The sequence below is a fragment of the Corvus cornix genome, chromosome 1, assembly GCF_000738735.6.
Source record: "Corvus cornix cornix isolate S_Up_H32 chromosome 1, ASM73873v5, whole genome shotgun sequence".
Taxonomy (NCBI): domain Eukaryota; kingdom Metazoa; phylum Chordata; class Aves; order Passeriformes; family Corvidae; genus Corvus; species Corvus cornix.
Window position 1 is genome coordinate 113,687,938 of NC_046332.1, and position 16,099 is coordinate 113,704,036.

Genomic DNA, 16,099 nt, shown 5'->3' on the forward strand with positions numbered 1-16,099 from the left:
GTTGGTGCTGGGTGTGCTGGGCGCTGGGCTGCTCATGATGGGCTCTGCTGTCACGGTATCCGACTCAATGCCTGGAATACCAGCAGGGGAGGACAGAGAGGAGAGCACCAGTGCTGTGGGTGGGTGGGATGTGGCGGCCAAGGGCGTCTCAGTGGTGCCACTGGTGCTGCTTTGCTGGGGGCTGGGAGTCACAGCTGAGGAGCCCTCGGGAGAAGAGGAGGAGGAGGAGGAGTGGCTCGTCACTGCTGAGCTGAGAGGCAGGGAGGAAGCAGTGCCACTCTCTGTGCCCAGGCTGGGGGCAGTGGTGCCAGGCCCTGCTGTTGGGAGCGCTGGGCTCACTGCACCACTCCCAGGCGATGTCCTGAGTGAGCTCCCTTCCCATGCTGGTGTGGTGAGTGTAGTGTCCGTCCTCCCTTCTTCACTCACCGTCCTCATCGTGGAAGGGGACACCAGGGATGTGGCTGGGAGGGAATGGGAGGTCTGGACATTGGGGTCAGTTGTCGTTCCGCTCCCCTGATTCATGGTGGAACTTCCCCCTTCTCCAGGAGGAATCGTGGCACTGCTGCCTACAGGGGCTGTGTTCACAGAAGGTAAGGGGCTCCCCATGGGAGATGAAGTGGCCGTCACCTCCACCATGGCTTGTCCATGTGTGAGGGGTGTGGAGGTGAGCTCAGCTGTCCATGTCTCTGTGCTTCTGCCCAGCGTGGATGAAAGCCTGTCCTCGATGGTACCTGAGGCAGGAGAGGTGCTGGAGGTAGAAGCCACAGGCCTGGGGGTAGTTGGTCCCTGTGTCATGGTGGGCTCTGCTGTCACAGCAGAGCCAGCACTGGAGGACAGAGAGGAGAACACGAGTGCTGTGGGTGGGTGGGATGTGTTGGCCAAGAACCTCTCAGTGGTGCCACTGGTGCTGCTTTGCTGTGGGCTGGGAGTCACAGCTGAGGAGCCCTCAGAAGGGGTGCCAGAGGTGGAAGCCACTGGGTTGGTGCTGGGTGTGCTGGGCGCTGGGCTGCTCATGATGGGCTCTGCTGTCACGGTATCCGACTCAATGCCTGGAATACCAGCAGGGGAGGACAGAGAGGAGAGCACCAGTGCTGTGGGTGGGTGGGATGTGGCGGCCAAGGGCGTCTCAGTGGTGCCACTGGTGCTGCTTTGCTGGGGGCTGGGAGTCACAGCTGAGGAGCCCTCGGGAGAAGAGGAGGAGGAGGAGGAGTGGCTCGTCACTGCTGAGCTGAGAGGCAGGGAGGAAGCAGTGCCACTCTCTGTGCCCAGGCTGGAGGCAGTGGTGCCAGGCCCTGCTGTAAGTGCTGGGCTCCTGGCAGACATCCCTGATGAGCCCTCCTTCTGTGCTGGTGTCATGGGTGTAGTGTTCATCCTCTCATCTCCACCCACCATCCTCATCGTGAGGGGAGACCGCGAGCTTGTGCCCAGGAGGGAATAGGTTGTCTGAGTGTTGGGCTCTGCCATAGAGGCATCTGAGCTGTTTGCATCTGGGCCAGTTCTCTGTTCTCTGTTGTCTGTGCTCCTCAAGACATTTATGTGGCTCTCAGGGGTGGTAGTCGTTGTGTCTCTTCCCTCTAATGCCATTCCAATCCTGGTACCTGTCAGAATTTCAGAAATGTGGATTATGGATTGCTGCCCTGTAATTCTGTGAAGTACTTTAATCGTCTACCAAGTGTAACTTGGTTCTTGTGTGAAACATTCACTTGATGTTCTCATCTTCATTGTTTTTCCTTTCCTTCCTCATTTCCAGTTTCACACTTTTGTAGCTATTCCTTAACTACCATTGAATCTCTGATACTTCCTTTTTCATTTGCATAAATTTGAGCAGATCTTACTGATTTCCTGGTGATACTTCTTTTCTGTATAAATGTAGAGATTTACCTTTCTATTCCTAGTCTACATATTTTTTCAACTTTTTATGTTCTTTTCTTCTTGTAAATATTATTTCATTTACAGTTAGGAAAGGGTTTAGTTGTGAACTCAGCAGTGTTAGGTTTAAGGTTGGACTACATCATCCTAAAGGTCTTTTCCATCCTAAATGATTCTATGATCCTATGATTGCTCTAAACTAAAATTCCTAGAGAATTAACAGGAAAATTAAAGATTAACAGAATGCATTTTTCAGCATAATTTTCTCCTTACCTGTTTGCATATATTTAATTGTTTCAGTTTCTTTATTTAGCAAGGCATTTATTCCTTTCCTAATTACTTTCTGTCAAGCAGGAGAGAACAATTTTTCTGGGGATATCTTTCTGTTGATATTCTAAATCATAATAATCGTGGGCGAAAATTCATTGCCTTCCATGTTTACCTCTATTTCTAACTACAAATAAATTGTAACTCCTGTACAAGTTCCAAAGTGTGAAGGTGACAACATTTCTAACACTCCCAAAGCTTCTTTAAAAGGAAAATCAAACCCATTTTCCATTGTGATTAAATAGTCAGGCTAATTTGGGCTTATTTAATTTACTTGATCAGGTAATTCAACTTTGATTTTGAGAAGTGGCTTTGTGCCTGCTAAAAACACAGACATATGCTTCTGTCTTATGTCAGTTTTACTCCTTAACAACTCTAAATTATTATCCTGGATCTTTGGGTTTTACTGTAGGAAATTTAGACGATTCTCAGACAGGGTGTACTGGAGTAGCTCTATCAAATTCTTAAGAACCACATTTATTAACTACTTTTGACTCTACTCATCTGTAAAATGAAGGTGGTATTTTCATATCGTTTGGTGTCTACATAAAAACTTGTAATGTAACAATACATATTTTGCAAAATTTTTCTCACACACTGATATCTTTTTTCTTCCAAAGACAGCTTAAATTTTAAGACCCTGTACTTGTATCTCTCAGCTTTTTAACAGCAGGTATTGATCAGTCAAGAAACTTGTGTTCATCTGCACTGAACAGCATGAAACCAGACATTAAGAATAAAATAAAGCAGCCCTCTGAATTTCTACATGTTGTTTTAAAAAACTCTTGAGGTGCAGTGAGAACACAGCACAATCAATACAACCTAATCCATGGGTTTTATGTGTTTTTTCCTAAACAGTCTTTCAGAGGAGAAAAATTGGCAAAATGCATCATTCATAACTAAGCTTAGGGGTAAAAAAAGTCATATAATTTGGTCTGACACTGCATATTTAATCTTTTAGATGAGTTTTCTAAACACTTTGCTCTCATTCTTTTACCTACTTACAGCTTTATATCCCTACTAAAATACCTGCTGAAATCCTATGCATTCAGGATAAATGAAGAAAAAACCCAGAACCCTGTAAATATTTCATGTTATTGGATTTTATATTTATTTTTAGCAGCCCCCCTGCCCTGATTACAATTTCCAATGTTTCTCAAGGACATCCTCTAAACGTATAGCAACGGTGAATAACCAAATAAATTTTTACTTACAGAGAAAAACAGAGAGGATGAAATGCCAGAGGTAATTCCCAGTGCCCATGTTGAGTCTTCTCCTCCTCGCAGTGCTCCTCCCGTGCGTGAGAGTAACATTTTGAATGGAACACTTTGCTAATTTAAACAGGGGCGAGGCTGCAAGTGTTACGTCCCTCCCAGCCCCTGCAAGTCCCTCCTGCACACTGGGAGCGCAGCCAATGCAATGAAAATCTCACACCTGACCCGTCCCCTAATAAATTCCAAAGTTTTCTGGTGGAGCATGCTTGCTTTTCTTTAATGGAGCAAGGTCTGAGTGTGATCCAAAGGTGAGGCAAAGACAGGAAGAATTTAGTGAGCAGTGCAACACATCTGAACACCCTTTTATTCAGGGTATTCAATAAGTGAAATATTTTAACAACCTTGGGTCTGGGCAATGCGTGACTAAGATGCAGAACTGAGGAGCCTTGGGTCAAAAACCTTGCCCTTATCAGTAGATACACTTTTTTTTCCTCCTTATTTTCCTGTATTATTAATTATTTAGGAGCAAATGTTTAAGTATTCAGTCCTAACTTGCATTTTTATTGTATTGGAACAACAAATTGCTAGAAATGCCCCAAACAGATGCCAGTCATTGGTTCTGCAATACTGTAAAGATACTGGAGTGGTTGTAAACCTCCATTATTTCACCTCTTTGAAGCACGTGGAAAATACTGGGTGACCAGGCCTGTCATTTTTAGCTGAGTTTATCCCCATTTTCTATAGCAGGTAAACTCCTCCTAACTATAGGCAGCTGCCATGAACAGTCCCTGCTGGTCACCAAATTTGGGTCACAACTTTAACTCAGTGATGTCAAACCTGCCTCTGTGTGCCTGGGGCTCATCAATGACTTCAACTTACATTTTGTCATATTTTTTCATACCCTGCCCTGCCTAAGGCTTATACTGGTAAAAGTCTTCATTAACTCATTTTCAGTGAGGTTTTTTTTTCCAGTCATACTGTGTGAGAGGAATGTTGTCTGGAGTAGGGCAGGATGGAGTGGAGTGGGGCAGAGTAAAGCCTGAAGAAAGAAGATCATTATTTACCTAATTCTTTTTCAATTTTTTTATAGATCTGCAAGACCTGGCCCATTTATAACTACATAAATTCCAGATTTTGCTTCAGCAGTTGTTCTGTAAAATTTGTTTCATTTCAGTTTTACTCTGACAGGGAAGTAAGACAAAGAAAAATATTCCTTGAAATGAACTTAAGGGTATTGTTATTTGGTGTGAGGCAGCAATTTCAGCTTTGTGCCTTGTTTGATGTAGAAACTCCTGATGCAGTCAGATCTTTTCTTAGCAATCACTTGTTTACAGATCTAACTGGAATTCTTAAAGAATAACCACAAGCTATTTCTTCTCGCATAAATAATTGGAAATCATGTTTTCCTTCTACTTAGGAGGCCAGTGTCTTCAGAGTTTTCTGTCTTGGACTGCCATAAGACCAAAACCAGTTTCTAATTCATACTCAGCTGGGAATTGTGGTGGTATAATTCCACATACCAGAGTAGTTTTTGACCCTAAACCCCTTCCCTGACCTCTGCAGGTCCTACTCACATGCAAATAACCTTTGATGCTCTTGCAAACTATGGAGGACAGGGTGGGATATGCCACTCCCTACTTTCTTAACCAGGATTTTCTATGAAATGACAGCCATGGAAAATTGTCTGCAAGGTCTATTAAGTCAAATTTTTAGTATCTTAGAAGCACCACTGGTTTTTAATGTGCAATGACACTTAACTTGTGTAAAGGGAGAAGTCTCTTAGGAAGCAAAAGAAGAAATCAAGTTTAAATTTAGCAGTATAAACCCATTTTTACTAACATACAGCAAATGACATATAGCATTAGAAAAAACCCCAAATTCTTCTTTTTTTTTTCAGGAAATAGATACAGCAGAGGGGCTGGATGTTGCATTGGAGCCTGTCACCAGGGCTGAGGTTCAGATAAGCTCCTCTGTTAAGCAGCCTCAATTCTACAGTTTTTCCTCTTTCACCTTGACAATGCCCCAAAACCAAACTAACTTTTAATTCAGCTTGTCATATACTTCACAGTAAAACTTGCTTTCTGGTAAACACAGAACAAGTTTTGCCACATGCCTTACAGCTAGGAAACGTCCCAGTATGAAACTGGTGACCCTTCTCAAATATTTTAAGTGCCTTGTGACTCACCTCACCAATCTATAAACTCAAGATTTAAGTGATCACTTACTTCTTACATTTATTTTTGAAAGATGCTGAGGAAACTCGGATTTCACCTGGAGTTAGAAGGTGAAGGTACACAGGGAAATAACCAGATTAAATGACATAAAGTTCACTTGCAAAAACCTTGGCATTCTTTTGGGAGGATCAAAGACTCAGGACTTTAAAAAAAAACCCCTCTTTAGATACTAATTTCCATCTGCTTAAGAATACATTTTTAAAAGCCTCTGTTTAACTTCCTGAAACAAACCAAAAAAAAAAAAAAAAAGATTAAGCTAAAAGAAATACAGAGGTCAGGTGAATTGGTGAAGGCAGTATCTTTTATTAAATCAAAGAATACAATGTGGAGAAAAACAAAACTCTTCTGGCCTTCTAAGCCGCTCTGCCAACTTGAATCAGAAGCATCAAATGTTGGGGAGATAAGCTAGTGACAGCTGAAAAATAAACAACCCATTCTGAGGTACTCAGTTTTCTTATTTTCCCTCCTGCCAACCATCCCCAAACACTTCCAGATTCTCACTTGTCCTTTTGTAAGTCAGAGATGGAATTTCTTGGAAAAATCACAGTTTGGGGGAAGAGAATAATGCTGGTTTTAACTTCTTTTATCATGCTGTAGTACCAAACTTCAATATCCAAGAACTTCCAAAAGTGTGTCAGTGTTGTCAGTGAGGATGCTCATTGTTCTGTGGACGCTGGGAGTGAAAGAAAAAGGGGTTTTTAGGTAGGAACTGTATTTCCCATGTGTGTAAGGATGTCTGTAAATTCACACAACTGTCATTGGTAAAAATCAAAATGTGTTTCATCTCAGAATAACCCAAAAGGGTTCTGTAACCAACCTGGTCCCATAAAGAAATGCTGGTGAATGAAACAGCCTCACTTAGAAGCAGGATGTACCTGCACTGTCACAAAGTGTGGTCACAATATGGATTTCAGACACTCAAACCCTCCTGCCTTCTAAAATTGCTCAAGATTATTGTTGTTGTTGTTATTTTCTCTATTTTCATTACTATTATTAGTAGTACTACTATTATTGTTGTCATAATTTTAATACTAGCTGTGAGTCAGTGACATTTCCAGCTGCCAATCTGCATTATTTACAACCACACTTGTGTAAGTAGTGCCCTACCACTGAATTTTCCCTTCAGTTCCTCATTGTGTGATCCTGATTTCAGAGGGCTCAGCCCCCCTGAGCAATGGACAGCTGCATTATTCAGCAGAAATCACTGGGTTTGTTTCTGTATCAGCCTATTATATAGTAACTCAGGACTGTCTCTTAGGTTTTTATTTTATGTTTGCTCTCTCATCAATCATATTAAATAATATTATATATAAATAAATAAATAAATAATCAAAATAAATCAAAAGAAATCACAAGATTATCCCTTGTCCAAAACTGCTTCCAGAAGAGCTACCTTTTGTAATTTCAGTGCCAGAGAGAATGTGGGGTTTTTTCCCAACAACTCTCCTATTTTCAACCAATTCATGCATTTCTAATTTGGTATGATTTCAAACAGCACAGATATGATAAATCCCAGAAGCCCCGAAACATACAAAGTGTTTGGCTTTAAATGTGCACTCAAAACTTATTGGTCATGAGGGTTTAAAATGTTTCAGAGGAAACAAAAGTATTTCTGATTCAAATTTAATCAGATATAGGGAAATCAGATGGTATTAGCACTGGGTGTTCAAAGAGTATAAATTTTCTTGACTGGAGACCTAAACAGCACATCATGTTCCAGCAGTGTCCCTGCTCCCATATCATCCATACTGAAGATCTGGTTAAAAGAAGATCCAAAGCTCAGCCCAACCAGGCTAGAAAAGTCATTATTTTTTCATGGGGGGGGGACGGGGGGAGGGGGGAAGGAGAAATAAAAAGGAAAGAAACAAGATCCAAAGGTATCTCTATTTGCCTCCTAGATTTAGTGAACTGGAAGTTCATGTCGAGAAACCTTTTGATGTGTTGTATTGCTCGAAAATTTGGAGAGAAGAACAGGGAATGCTGAAGACAGGAGCTTAAAGATTTAAATACGTTTAAATCTTCGATGTGTCATCAAACAAGAAGCTCCAGGCTGGCACAGTGGGTTTCCTAGAAACCATTGCTGTTTACAGTTGGCAAAGCATAGTTCCCTTTGTGGAGGACTGATGAGGCATGGTGCTGAGCCACAAAGGTGATGAGCGGGCTCTAACGAGCTCTGATTAAACAAAACCCACATTTTCCTTCCCAGCCTTGCACTGGATTATCCTGAAAAGAGCAAATGGAAGAGGAATCAAGTACAAAATACCAGGACAAACAGAACAGGTAAAGAATCAGAGATGCAGCTGAAATAAATCAATGCCCACAGGTCACAGTCTAGCTTGGAATCCCTGAGGCTTCCAAACAAGTATCTCATGGATTTGTAAGAATGCTCTGGAAATAAGGGTAGCAAAAATAGGGAGAAGCTTTCTGTGCAGGAGAGGAGTTTGGAAGAGGGGAGGTGTGTTCAGCATTTGGGCAGGGCACCAAACCAAAAGCACAACATCATCAGAGGATGTTGCTACCTCACCCAGCAGCACTGCACAGAGAGATAACTCAGGTAAGAGCAGCCAAGGTGGCCCTAGAACCAGAATAGAAATTACCCTGGTAATCCTGATCTATACTAATTACACCATGCTGTTTCTGTGACTTCATTAGCCACTTTTCTTTACTTTTGTATTGGGTTGACCCTGAGTTGATGGACAGTCTTTAAGACCAATTACGCTTCTCACAATTTACATATTTAAACTGCACAGAAAGGCAGGACTGCCCCTTTTTGTCGGACGTGGCCTGCTGGAAGGTGGGGGGGCTCCGAGCCTCCCGGCCCCGCCGGGCCGGGCCGGGGCCACTGCCCCTTTCCCCCTTTCCCAACGCTGCGGCACGGACCCTGGGTCGCTGGGGGGGACTGTCCCAGAGCCGCAGGCAGCTAAAACCAGCCATGGACTGCTCACAGCTAAACCCATCCAGCGCGGCTTCTGGGGACAGGCGGGTCCCTCTCCTCTCCATGCGGAGCCGGCGGAGCCAGCGGGAGCCAGCAGAGCTCCTGTCTGCAGCCAGCACACTTCGTGCTGAACTGAAGAGGACACCACACAGCCAGCAGCACAAAGGGAGCGAGGCTTTCCCCACCATAAAGCCTGAACAAGAACACCCTTCAACATGGCAGCTTCAGAGTCAGGGAGAAAGAGAAGTGAGCCACGTGGGACGGAGCTGAGCATGGCGACGGGAGAAAAGAGGGCGGTGCCGCGATTCTGGCGCGCAGCTTAAAAGAAACCTTCTTGCATGCCGTGGTAAGAAACTGTAATACCACAAACTGTTTGTCTCTTTAATCCATTTGAAGAACGTGGGGGGATGGAGTATCTTCGTGTGCCTGTGAAGATTGTGAAGAATGCCTATGCCAGGCTATATAGAAGTAGTAAGAGGCTGTTAGAGACTTGTGGTGAAGCAGGCCAAAATAACTTATCCTTAAAAAGATGAATAACCCCATGTGATGGCCCATGTTTTGTAGTGTGAAGGAACTGTGAGATTTTTCATGGGAGAGATGTTCTACACACAGCAGATTGATTGTTTCCGGGTGGATCTGCTGTTAGTGGCAGTTTGGGAACCACGTGCAACTGAAGGAAAACCTTTTCCTTAAGCATAAGAGAGAGACTTTTCAAGAGCTGGAACACTGACTAACATCCCATGTTCTGTTATCCCTTGTGTGAGCTGGGTAAAAGGAGAGAAGTGCTGGAGGGGGGGGATTTGCTTTATTTTTGTTTTGTTATTTTCTCTTTACCTGTAATTCTATTAGTAATAAAACTCTTTCATTGTACTGCAACTGTTTAAGGTTTGTGCCTGCTTTGCTTTTTCTCCTAATTCTTATCTCACAGAAGGAAAATAAGTAAGTAATGAATATTTTGAACCAAAACCACTACATTCAATTGGTGTTTCTGCCTGGTTTTGAACTCAACCCGCTACAACTTTCTTCTGTGCATTTGTCCTGTGCATTTGCAGTAGTTTGCTCTATCAGGGAATAAAGCTGTGTAGTCCCCCTAACTCTGGACAGGAAAATGAAGAGAAAATTCTTCTCCAGAGACGGAATTCCAGCTCTCCGTGAAGCAGCATCACTGACACAACATCTGCTGCAGGAACATATTAAAATACCCCACTGGCAGAGAACAAATACCCATATTAATCATAGACCACAGATGAAAAAAAAGAAATTAGCTGTGGGTTCCAGGGTAGAATTCAAGAGCACCGAGCCAGGGATTGTTGCCAACAGTAACAGTGTAACTTCAATAACCACAAATCTGATGCTCTGTATCAACCCTTGTGGTCAGTTTTTATATTTCACCTATAGATATTGGAATTCATTCGATAAGCACCTTTTTGCTACGGGTGTTTCAAGTATGTTTTTATGAAGGGTATGTTATAATTCACTTTTTCTTCTTCCCAGCCTTAGTCCACAGAAGTGAGCCACAAAATTTTGAAAATTATTTGGGCTCAGCGTTAACAAAAGTAGTAGTAGGTGTGAGAGCCACGGGAATCACTGTGTTGTTTCAAAACTCTGAACCTTAACCTCAAGACTCAAAATGTCACTGCTCTCCAAAGAGCCACTGAAATGAAGTGTTCTGAAAAAAAAATTCAGTCAGAAGGAAAGTTCTGGTTGCATTAAGGCTGAACAGTTTGGTTTAAACAGCCAAAGTCTTTAATTTAAACACTTGGATTTCCCAATCATGTAAAATGGCAATTTTATCTAAAATACCCAATTATAAGGGCAAAGTAAAACTTATTTGACAGTATTTTGGGATGAAGTGTTGTGATAAGTTTTCCATGATAATTCCAGTGAAATCAGTCTATTTCTGAAGGAGATTTTCTTTTCATGTAAACAGGTTTTGTTTTTTCAATAGTCTGTTCTCTCAGGAAAAAAAAAAGTAATTAAAGACCTTTCAATGGAGCAATTTTTTGCCAGTGACTCCTCTGTGCTGACCATTTTCTTTGATGTGATTTAGGCAATGACTGTGCAAGAAAATTTGCTCCATCTCATGTTGCCTTTTTTCATCCCTGAACCCTTTTCATTGTAAATCATTGGTTTTGCTACAACACAACAAATACCTCCACAGCCAGGATCAGGATTCCAGACTTCCACCACCTTTTTCAAAGGGTTGAGGTTTAAAAAAAAAAAAACAACAAAGTGTTTTTTTCTAGAAATGGGAAGTGAAGAAGGAAAGGAGGTGCCAAAAGATCGCTCTCAGCATGAACATCACTAAACAGAAGCTCTGGACTGCTCCTGGGCCTCCAGGCCAGAGACAAAAACTGGCTAAAGTTACACTTCTTAGAGCTCATGCTTCTAAAGCAGGTTTATCTTGGGGAGAACCAGGGAGTGAGCTTAGAGTTAAGCACTGTGAGAGATCAGAGGTTCTGTGCATCAACTCGCTCCCTGGCCCGTGTTTTTTTAGAAGAACAGATGTCACTGGGGAGAATGTGTTATCTCTTTTTGCTCAGAAAAGACATTTGTGGAAGCTTTTCTCTGGTTTTTTTGCAAGGAAAGGCTCCAGTCACAAATTTTCCATTGTCTCACTGACCGGTGCAAGATCTAAAAGGTTCAGGATCAGAATTAGGAGGTGAGACCACCATGAATAAAATGTATTTGTGCTAAGGGTATGTGGGGATCTCTTTTGGATGAGGACTGAATGCTGATCATAACTGCTGTGCTAAATAAGTGATTTCCTTCCAAGAATTCACTCTGTACATTTGAGTTAACCAACTGTGTGTAGTAGCCAAATATTCCCTGTTTGAACAGCCTTGGAATCCAGTCTGGGTTGAATCCCTCTGCACAAATAGCACAAGGGCAATGGAGCTGGCAGAGGGACTGACACTCACTAGCCCAGCCTGCAGAGGAACACACTGGGAGTTACTTTAAATTTTCTTCCACTAGTTCAGTTTTTCTTTCACAAAGAATTACGACTTTTGCTCACTAGCAGCAAGGCAGTTGCAACCTGTTTTTCTAGGCACGTATCCCTTACGTAGAATTGTCCCAGGGAAAACCTGGGATTTATCCTTAAACACTCAAATATCTTTAAATCTTGGTATTTGTCCTTAAAAACAGTAAATAAATGGTGTGGATCAGGTAAATGACAACACAATGAACATTTCAAAGCAGTGAGCAAATACAAAAATGAGATAATAGGTGACTCATATAATTATAAAAATATGAATATTGCATGCATTATAACACACATTACCCTGAAGGTGTGCACAACATAGAATCATGGAGTGATTTGGGCTGGGAAGGACCTTAAAGATCATCTCATTCCAACTCCCTAGCATGGGCAGGGACACCTTCCACTAGACCAGGTTGCTCAGAGCCCCATCCAACCTGGATATAGAGTTACAGAAATTTCCATCTCTAAAAATACACAGCATGACTCTCCCACTCTCTGCCTATCCTCAGCACCACAACAGAATGTCAGTGCCAATTACTACAATTAGTGACAAAGTTAATTCCATGAATATGTGGATTATCAAATGCTTCTAGCTGCTTTTTTCTCCCGATGAAAAACAGTCCCAACCTCTGTGTGCTTAAAAAAAAAAATTAATTACCTGTAATGAGCACTCAGAATACCTGGCATGGCAGCACAATCCCTTTTTGTGCTCCAAAGCCTCACAAAATTGTCCCTACACAACACAGTTTTGGGAACAAGAAGTTGGTGACATTTGTGAAAAGGGTACAGAGAGTTTAAACAGCCTTGTTTGCAACCACCCCGTAAGTTTGTGAAAGGTGTTTTAGCTTAAGATGACTTTGGATTTGCCTGTGATTTGGGGCAGCTCTGGGGCAGCTCAAAGACATCAAGCTCCTTTCTGAGTCAATCCAAGTGCCAGGTGGGCTCAGCTCTGTGCCTGTTCCAGCATTATTTGTGAGAAACCATTTTGCAAGTCAGACATGAGAACAAGGCCTTAGCTGGAATGCAAATTATTCTTCTGGGGCCTGCCAGCATTCATGGGAGGAGGGTGGGACCCATATTCTTGTTTTGTTTCATTTCAGGACTGAATATAATGGAAGGCTCTGTTTCCCTGTTGCTGTCTTCCTTTGAGGGCTCCAGCTGGAGATCAATGACTAAGACTTGTCCTCTGCTGTTATTTTTTTCTGTCTCAGTTCCTTAGAATGCTCTTTTCTTTCCTTGCCATAATTTGGTCTGGTTTGCTTTCCAGAGGGATATTAATTCAATAATTTTCTAGCCTAGACTCTGACTTTGGAGACTTTCTCCTCCACCAGCCTGATCTGTCCATAGCTTTCAAAATAAACATATGATAAACTGGCACATTCATCTAGCAAGAATATACCCAGAAACAAAGGGATCTTATCCCAAGCAATTAAACTAATGATCTTTCTCTAAAGCACCAGTTCTTTAAATGAATCACCACAAAACAAATCTTCAAATTCCTGTATGAGCCCTGCAAAGAAAATAAATGTGACAAAGTGCAAACCACGGCAGTGGAGGGGCAGCACCAATCTCTGCTCTCTCTGATCAGTGACAGGGCTTGAGGGAATGGCATGAAGTGGTGTCAGGAGAGGTTTGGGCTGGATATTAGAAAAAAGTTCCTCCTCCAGAGGGTGATTGAGCACTGAAGAGGCTCCCCAGAGAATGGTTACGGCCCAAAGGCTGCCAGAGCTCCAGGAGTTTGGACAACACTCTCAGGCACAGGGTGGGATTGTTGGGGTGTCCGTGCAGGGCCAGGAGTTGGACTGGATGATCCCTGTGGGTCCTTTTCACCTTAGGATATTCTGTGATTCTGTATCTCAAGTACAGAGTGCATAGGGTAATGAGAGGATCTATGATCACTAGCAAATAAAACAATATTAAAATAATTTAAAATATCCACTCAAGTCCTCCAAGCTTGTGTTGACATTGGCAGTCATTTTATTTCAAGGCCAAAGGATTATGAAACAACCTTAAAGTTTGCATCTCTACAGCAGCTGCCATTGGAGATGTTCAGAATCTTCTGGAAACATGATCTGGCTACACTTCATAATTCATCTTCCCCAAGGGTTTCTCTGAGATGGATTTCCCTGGTTTTATTAACAGAGAAATTTAGTGGTTAGTAGCTGGCTCAAGTACTTCCACAAAGATTTCCTGCAGACTATGGATACCACTCCTCAGAGACTAAAAATCTGCCCACATCTGGCACGGAAAGCTTTCACATGAATTAGTGCAGCAGATCAGTTGGTACCACAAGAGGTGAAGAACTGGTGTGTTGAAATTGCAAGCACTTGGAAAATTTTCTATTTCCCTGAAGAAAGCTTAAAATCCAAATAAATTTAAGTGACTAAACAATGTGAGGATATGTATTTTATTTATTTACTTTTATGATAGCAAGGTAAGTTGTGGAGAGATGTAGGTGGACAGAAATAGAGAAGATGTAAATGTATTTCCTCAAGAAGGGAAGAAATGGTTATCTGCTGCTAACTAGAGTACTTTGAGGTACATTGTCCATGTGCACATTTATTGCTCATTCTCCACCACGTGTCTGTCTGATCAAGAGGTTTCTGAAGGTGAATGAAAACCAGTGTGCAAAACAGATTGGGTGTGGAGGGTGGTAAGGGCCCCTTTGTGTGGAACATAAGGGGAGGTGGGTCCAGAAGTCTCTGAAATGAAAAAGCCTCAGTGCTGAGGTCTTCGTGACATGTGTGTCCTTACAGGTACAGCACAGAGAAAAGACATAAATATATGCACATGTGAAATATAAACCACCAAGTCCTCTAGCTGTTGGTAAGTAATTTCCTTTTCTGTGATGCCACGTATATCACCGCATGGGAGACGTGTTGCTGCATGGCATAAAAAGCCCCATAAATATTCCTTAGATCAGTAGCTGGGTGTTTTGCATACAGCTTATTTCTTCCACTGTCACTTACTGCACTGTGGTCTCCTTGGAGAAGGGACAGTCGTGTCCTACAAAGTGTCAGCACCAAGCACAGTGACTCCACTGCCAATCTGCCTCCCCTGCTCTACTGTGACACAAATGATTAAACCCACTTGCTTGGGATTTCTACTGCCTTTGTCTTCCAGTTACTGTTGAAGACACAAAAGCAGCCATAAACTCAGTCTCAAGAAGTGAAAACTGGCTACAAATTCTAAATTAGTCTTGTAAGAAGCTGCTGACAATTCAGCTTACAAGAAAGATGGAGAGAGACTTTGTGAGGGCAGGTGGTGATGGGGCAAGGGGAAATGGCTTCTGAGTGGAAGAGGGTAGGTTTAAATTAGATATTTAAAAGAAATTCTTTATTTTGAGGGTGGTGAGGCTCTGGCACAGGTTTCCCAGAGAAGGTGGGGCTACCCCATCCCTGGATGTGTCCAAGGCCAGGTAGGATGAGGTTCTGAGCAACCTGGAATAGTGGAAGGTATCCCTGCCCATGGCAGGCATTGGAACGAGATGATCTTTAAGGTCCCTTCCAACCCAAACCATCCAGTGATTCTCTGATTCCATGACAACTTTCTGCTCTGCTCTGCTATGTAATAGGGATGGGGGAAATTACACTGGTGGGTGAGGTGAAAGGGAAGGGGGAGATAAGCCAAGGAAGGAGCCCCTCCTTTATAGTGCAATCCTGAATCCACACATCACTTTGCAATGTTAATAGTCAGGTGAGAACTACCTTCTAACCTGAGTGCCTCAAACAGCAGGTGAAAAAAACATTTATGGGGACAGATTTGTATACACATGTAAAAGAAAAGGGTACACCCTGGATATTTAATGAAAAGCAATTATTCAAATACTCTTCAAGTATATTTCCCTATAGATTTCATATTCAACTGTGGGATTTGTTGGCTGAAGTGAAAGTATTTTCATAAACCTGACACCAATTTTCACTACAGGTGCTCTCCAAACAAGCAACACTACCTGGAATTCAATGTCAAGTCTCCAAAATTAACCCCTAAAGGTCAGAACCTCCATTCATTTGAGAACAAAAAACACCGTTGCCATTTCTGATCTTATCACTGCAGATCTGTGTTTGCTTTTTCTTCAGCACATTCTTTTCTCCTTGCTCCTGGGTGTAAGTGCCTCATGGCCCAGCTTGAGAGCAGGATTGTTAAGGGCTTTTCCCATTGTCCATTACTGTGGTGGCACGTTGTGGCTGACTGTAAGGTAAAAGTGAGGGATGAAGGAGGGGACCAGGACTGCACTGCCTGAGAGAAGGTTTGGAAAGAAACCATGGCTCAGTCACAGCCCAACTCTCCAAACACCAGAAGGTCGATCCCAGCTGGAAACAGAGCATGTCCCACTGGCATGTCCAGGTGATGTGCTAAAATTTGTCTTTGCTCTAGTCACTTTATAAGCACTTGGGTTTGTACTGTGACGTGCAGACACTTAAAAGCTTTTTTCTCCCTGTCCCAAATGTGGTTTTGTAAAACCCCTCACCTCACTGCTTCATATGCAGGCAAGATGCTGTGTTTTGGGTCACCTGGGGACAGGTAACCAGATCAG

General features: G+C 42.7%; 1 protein-coding gene across 1 annotated transcript; it reads right to left on the bottom strand.

The window, feature by feature from the left end:
* LOC120410369 (mucin-5AC-like) lies at nucleotides 1–3,507 on the bottom strand (the record flags this gene model as incomplete). Its single annotated transcript, XM_039555755.1, has 2 exons — nucleotides 3,411–3,507; nucleotides 1–1,598 (listed from the first exon to the last, which is right to left on the bottom strand). Coding segments are annotated over exons 1-2 (1,647 nt in total), but the record flags the coding sequence as incomplete, so codon positions are not given.
* Between the last annotated feature and the right edge of the window lie 12,592 nt (nucleotides 3,508–16,099).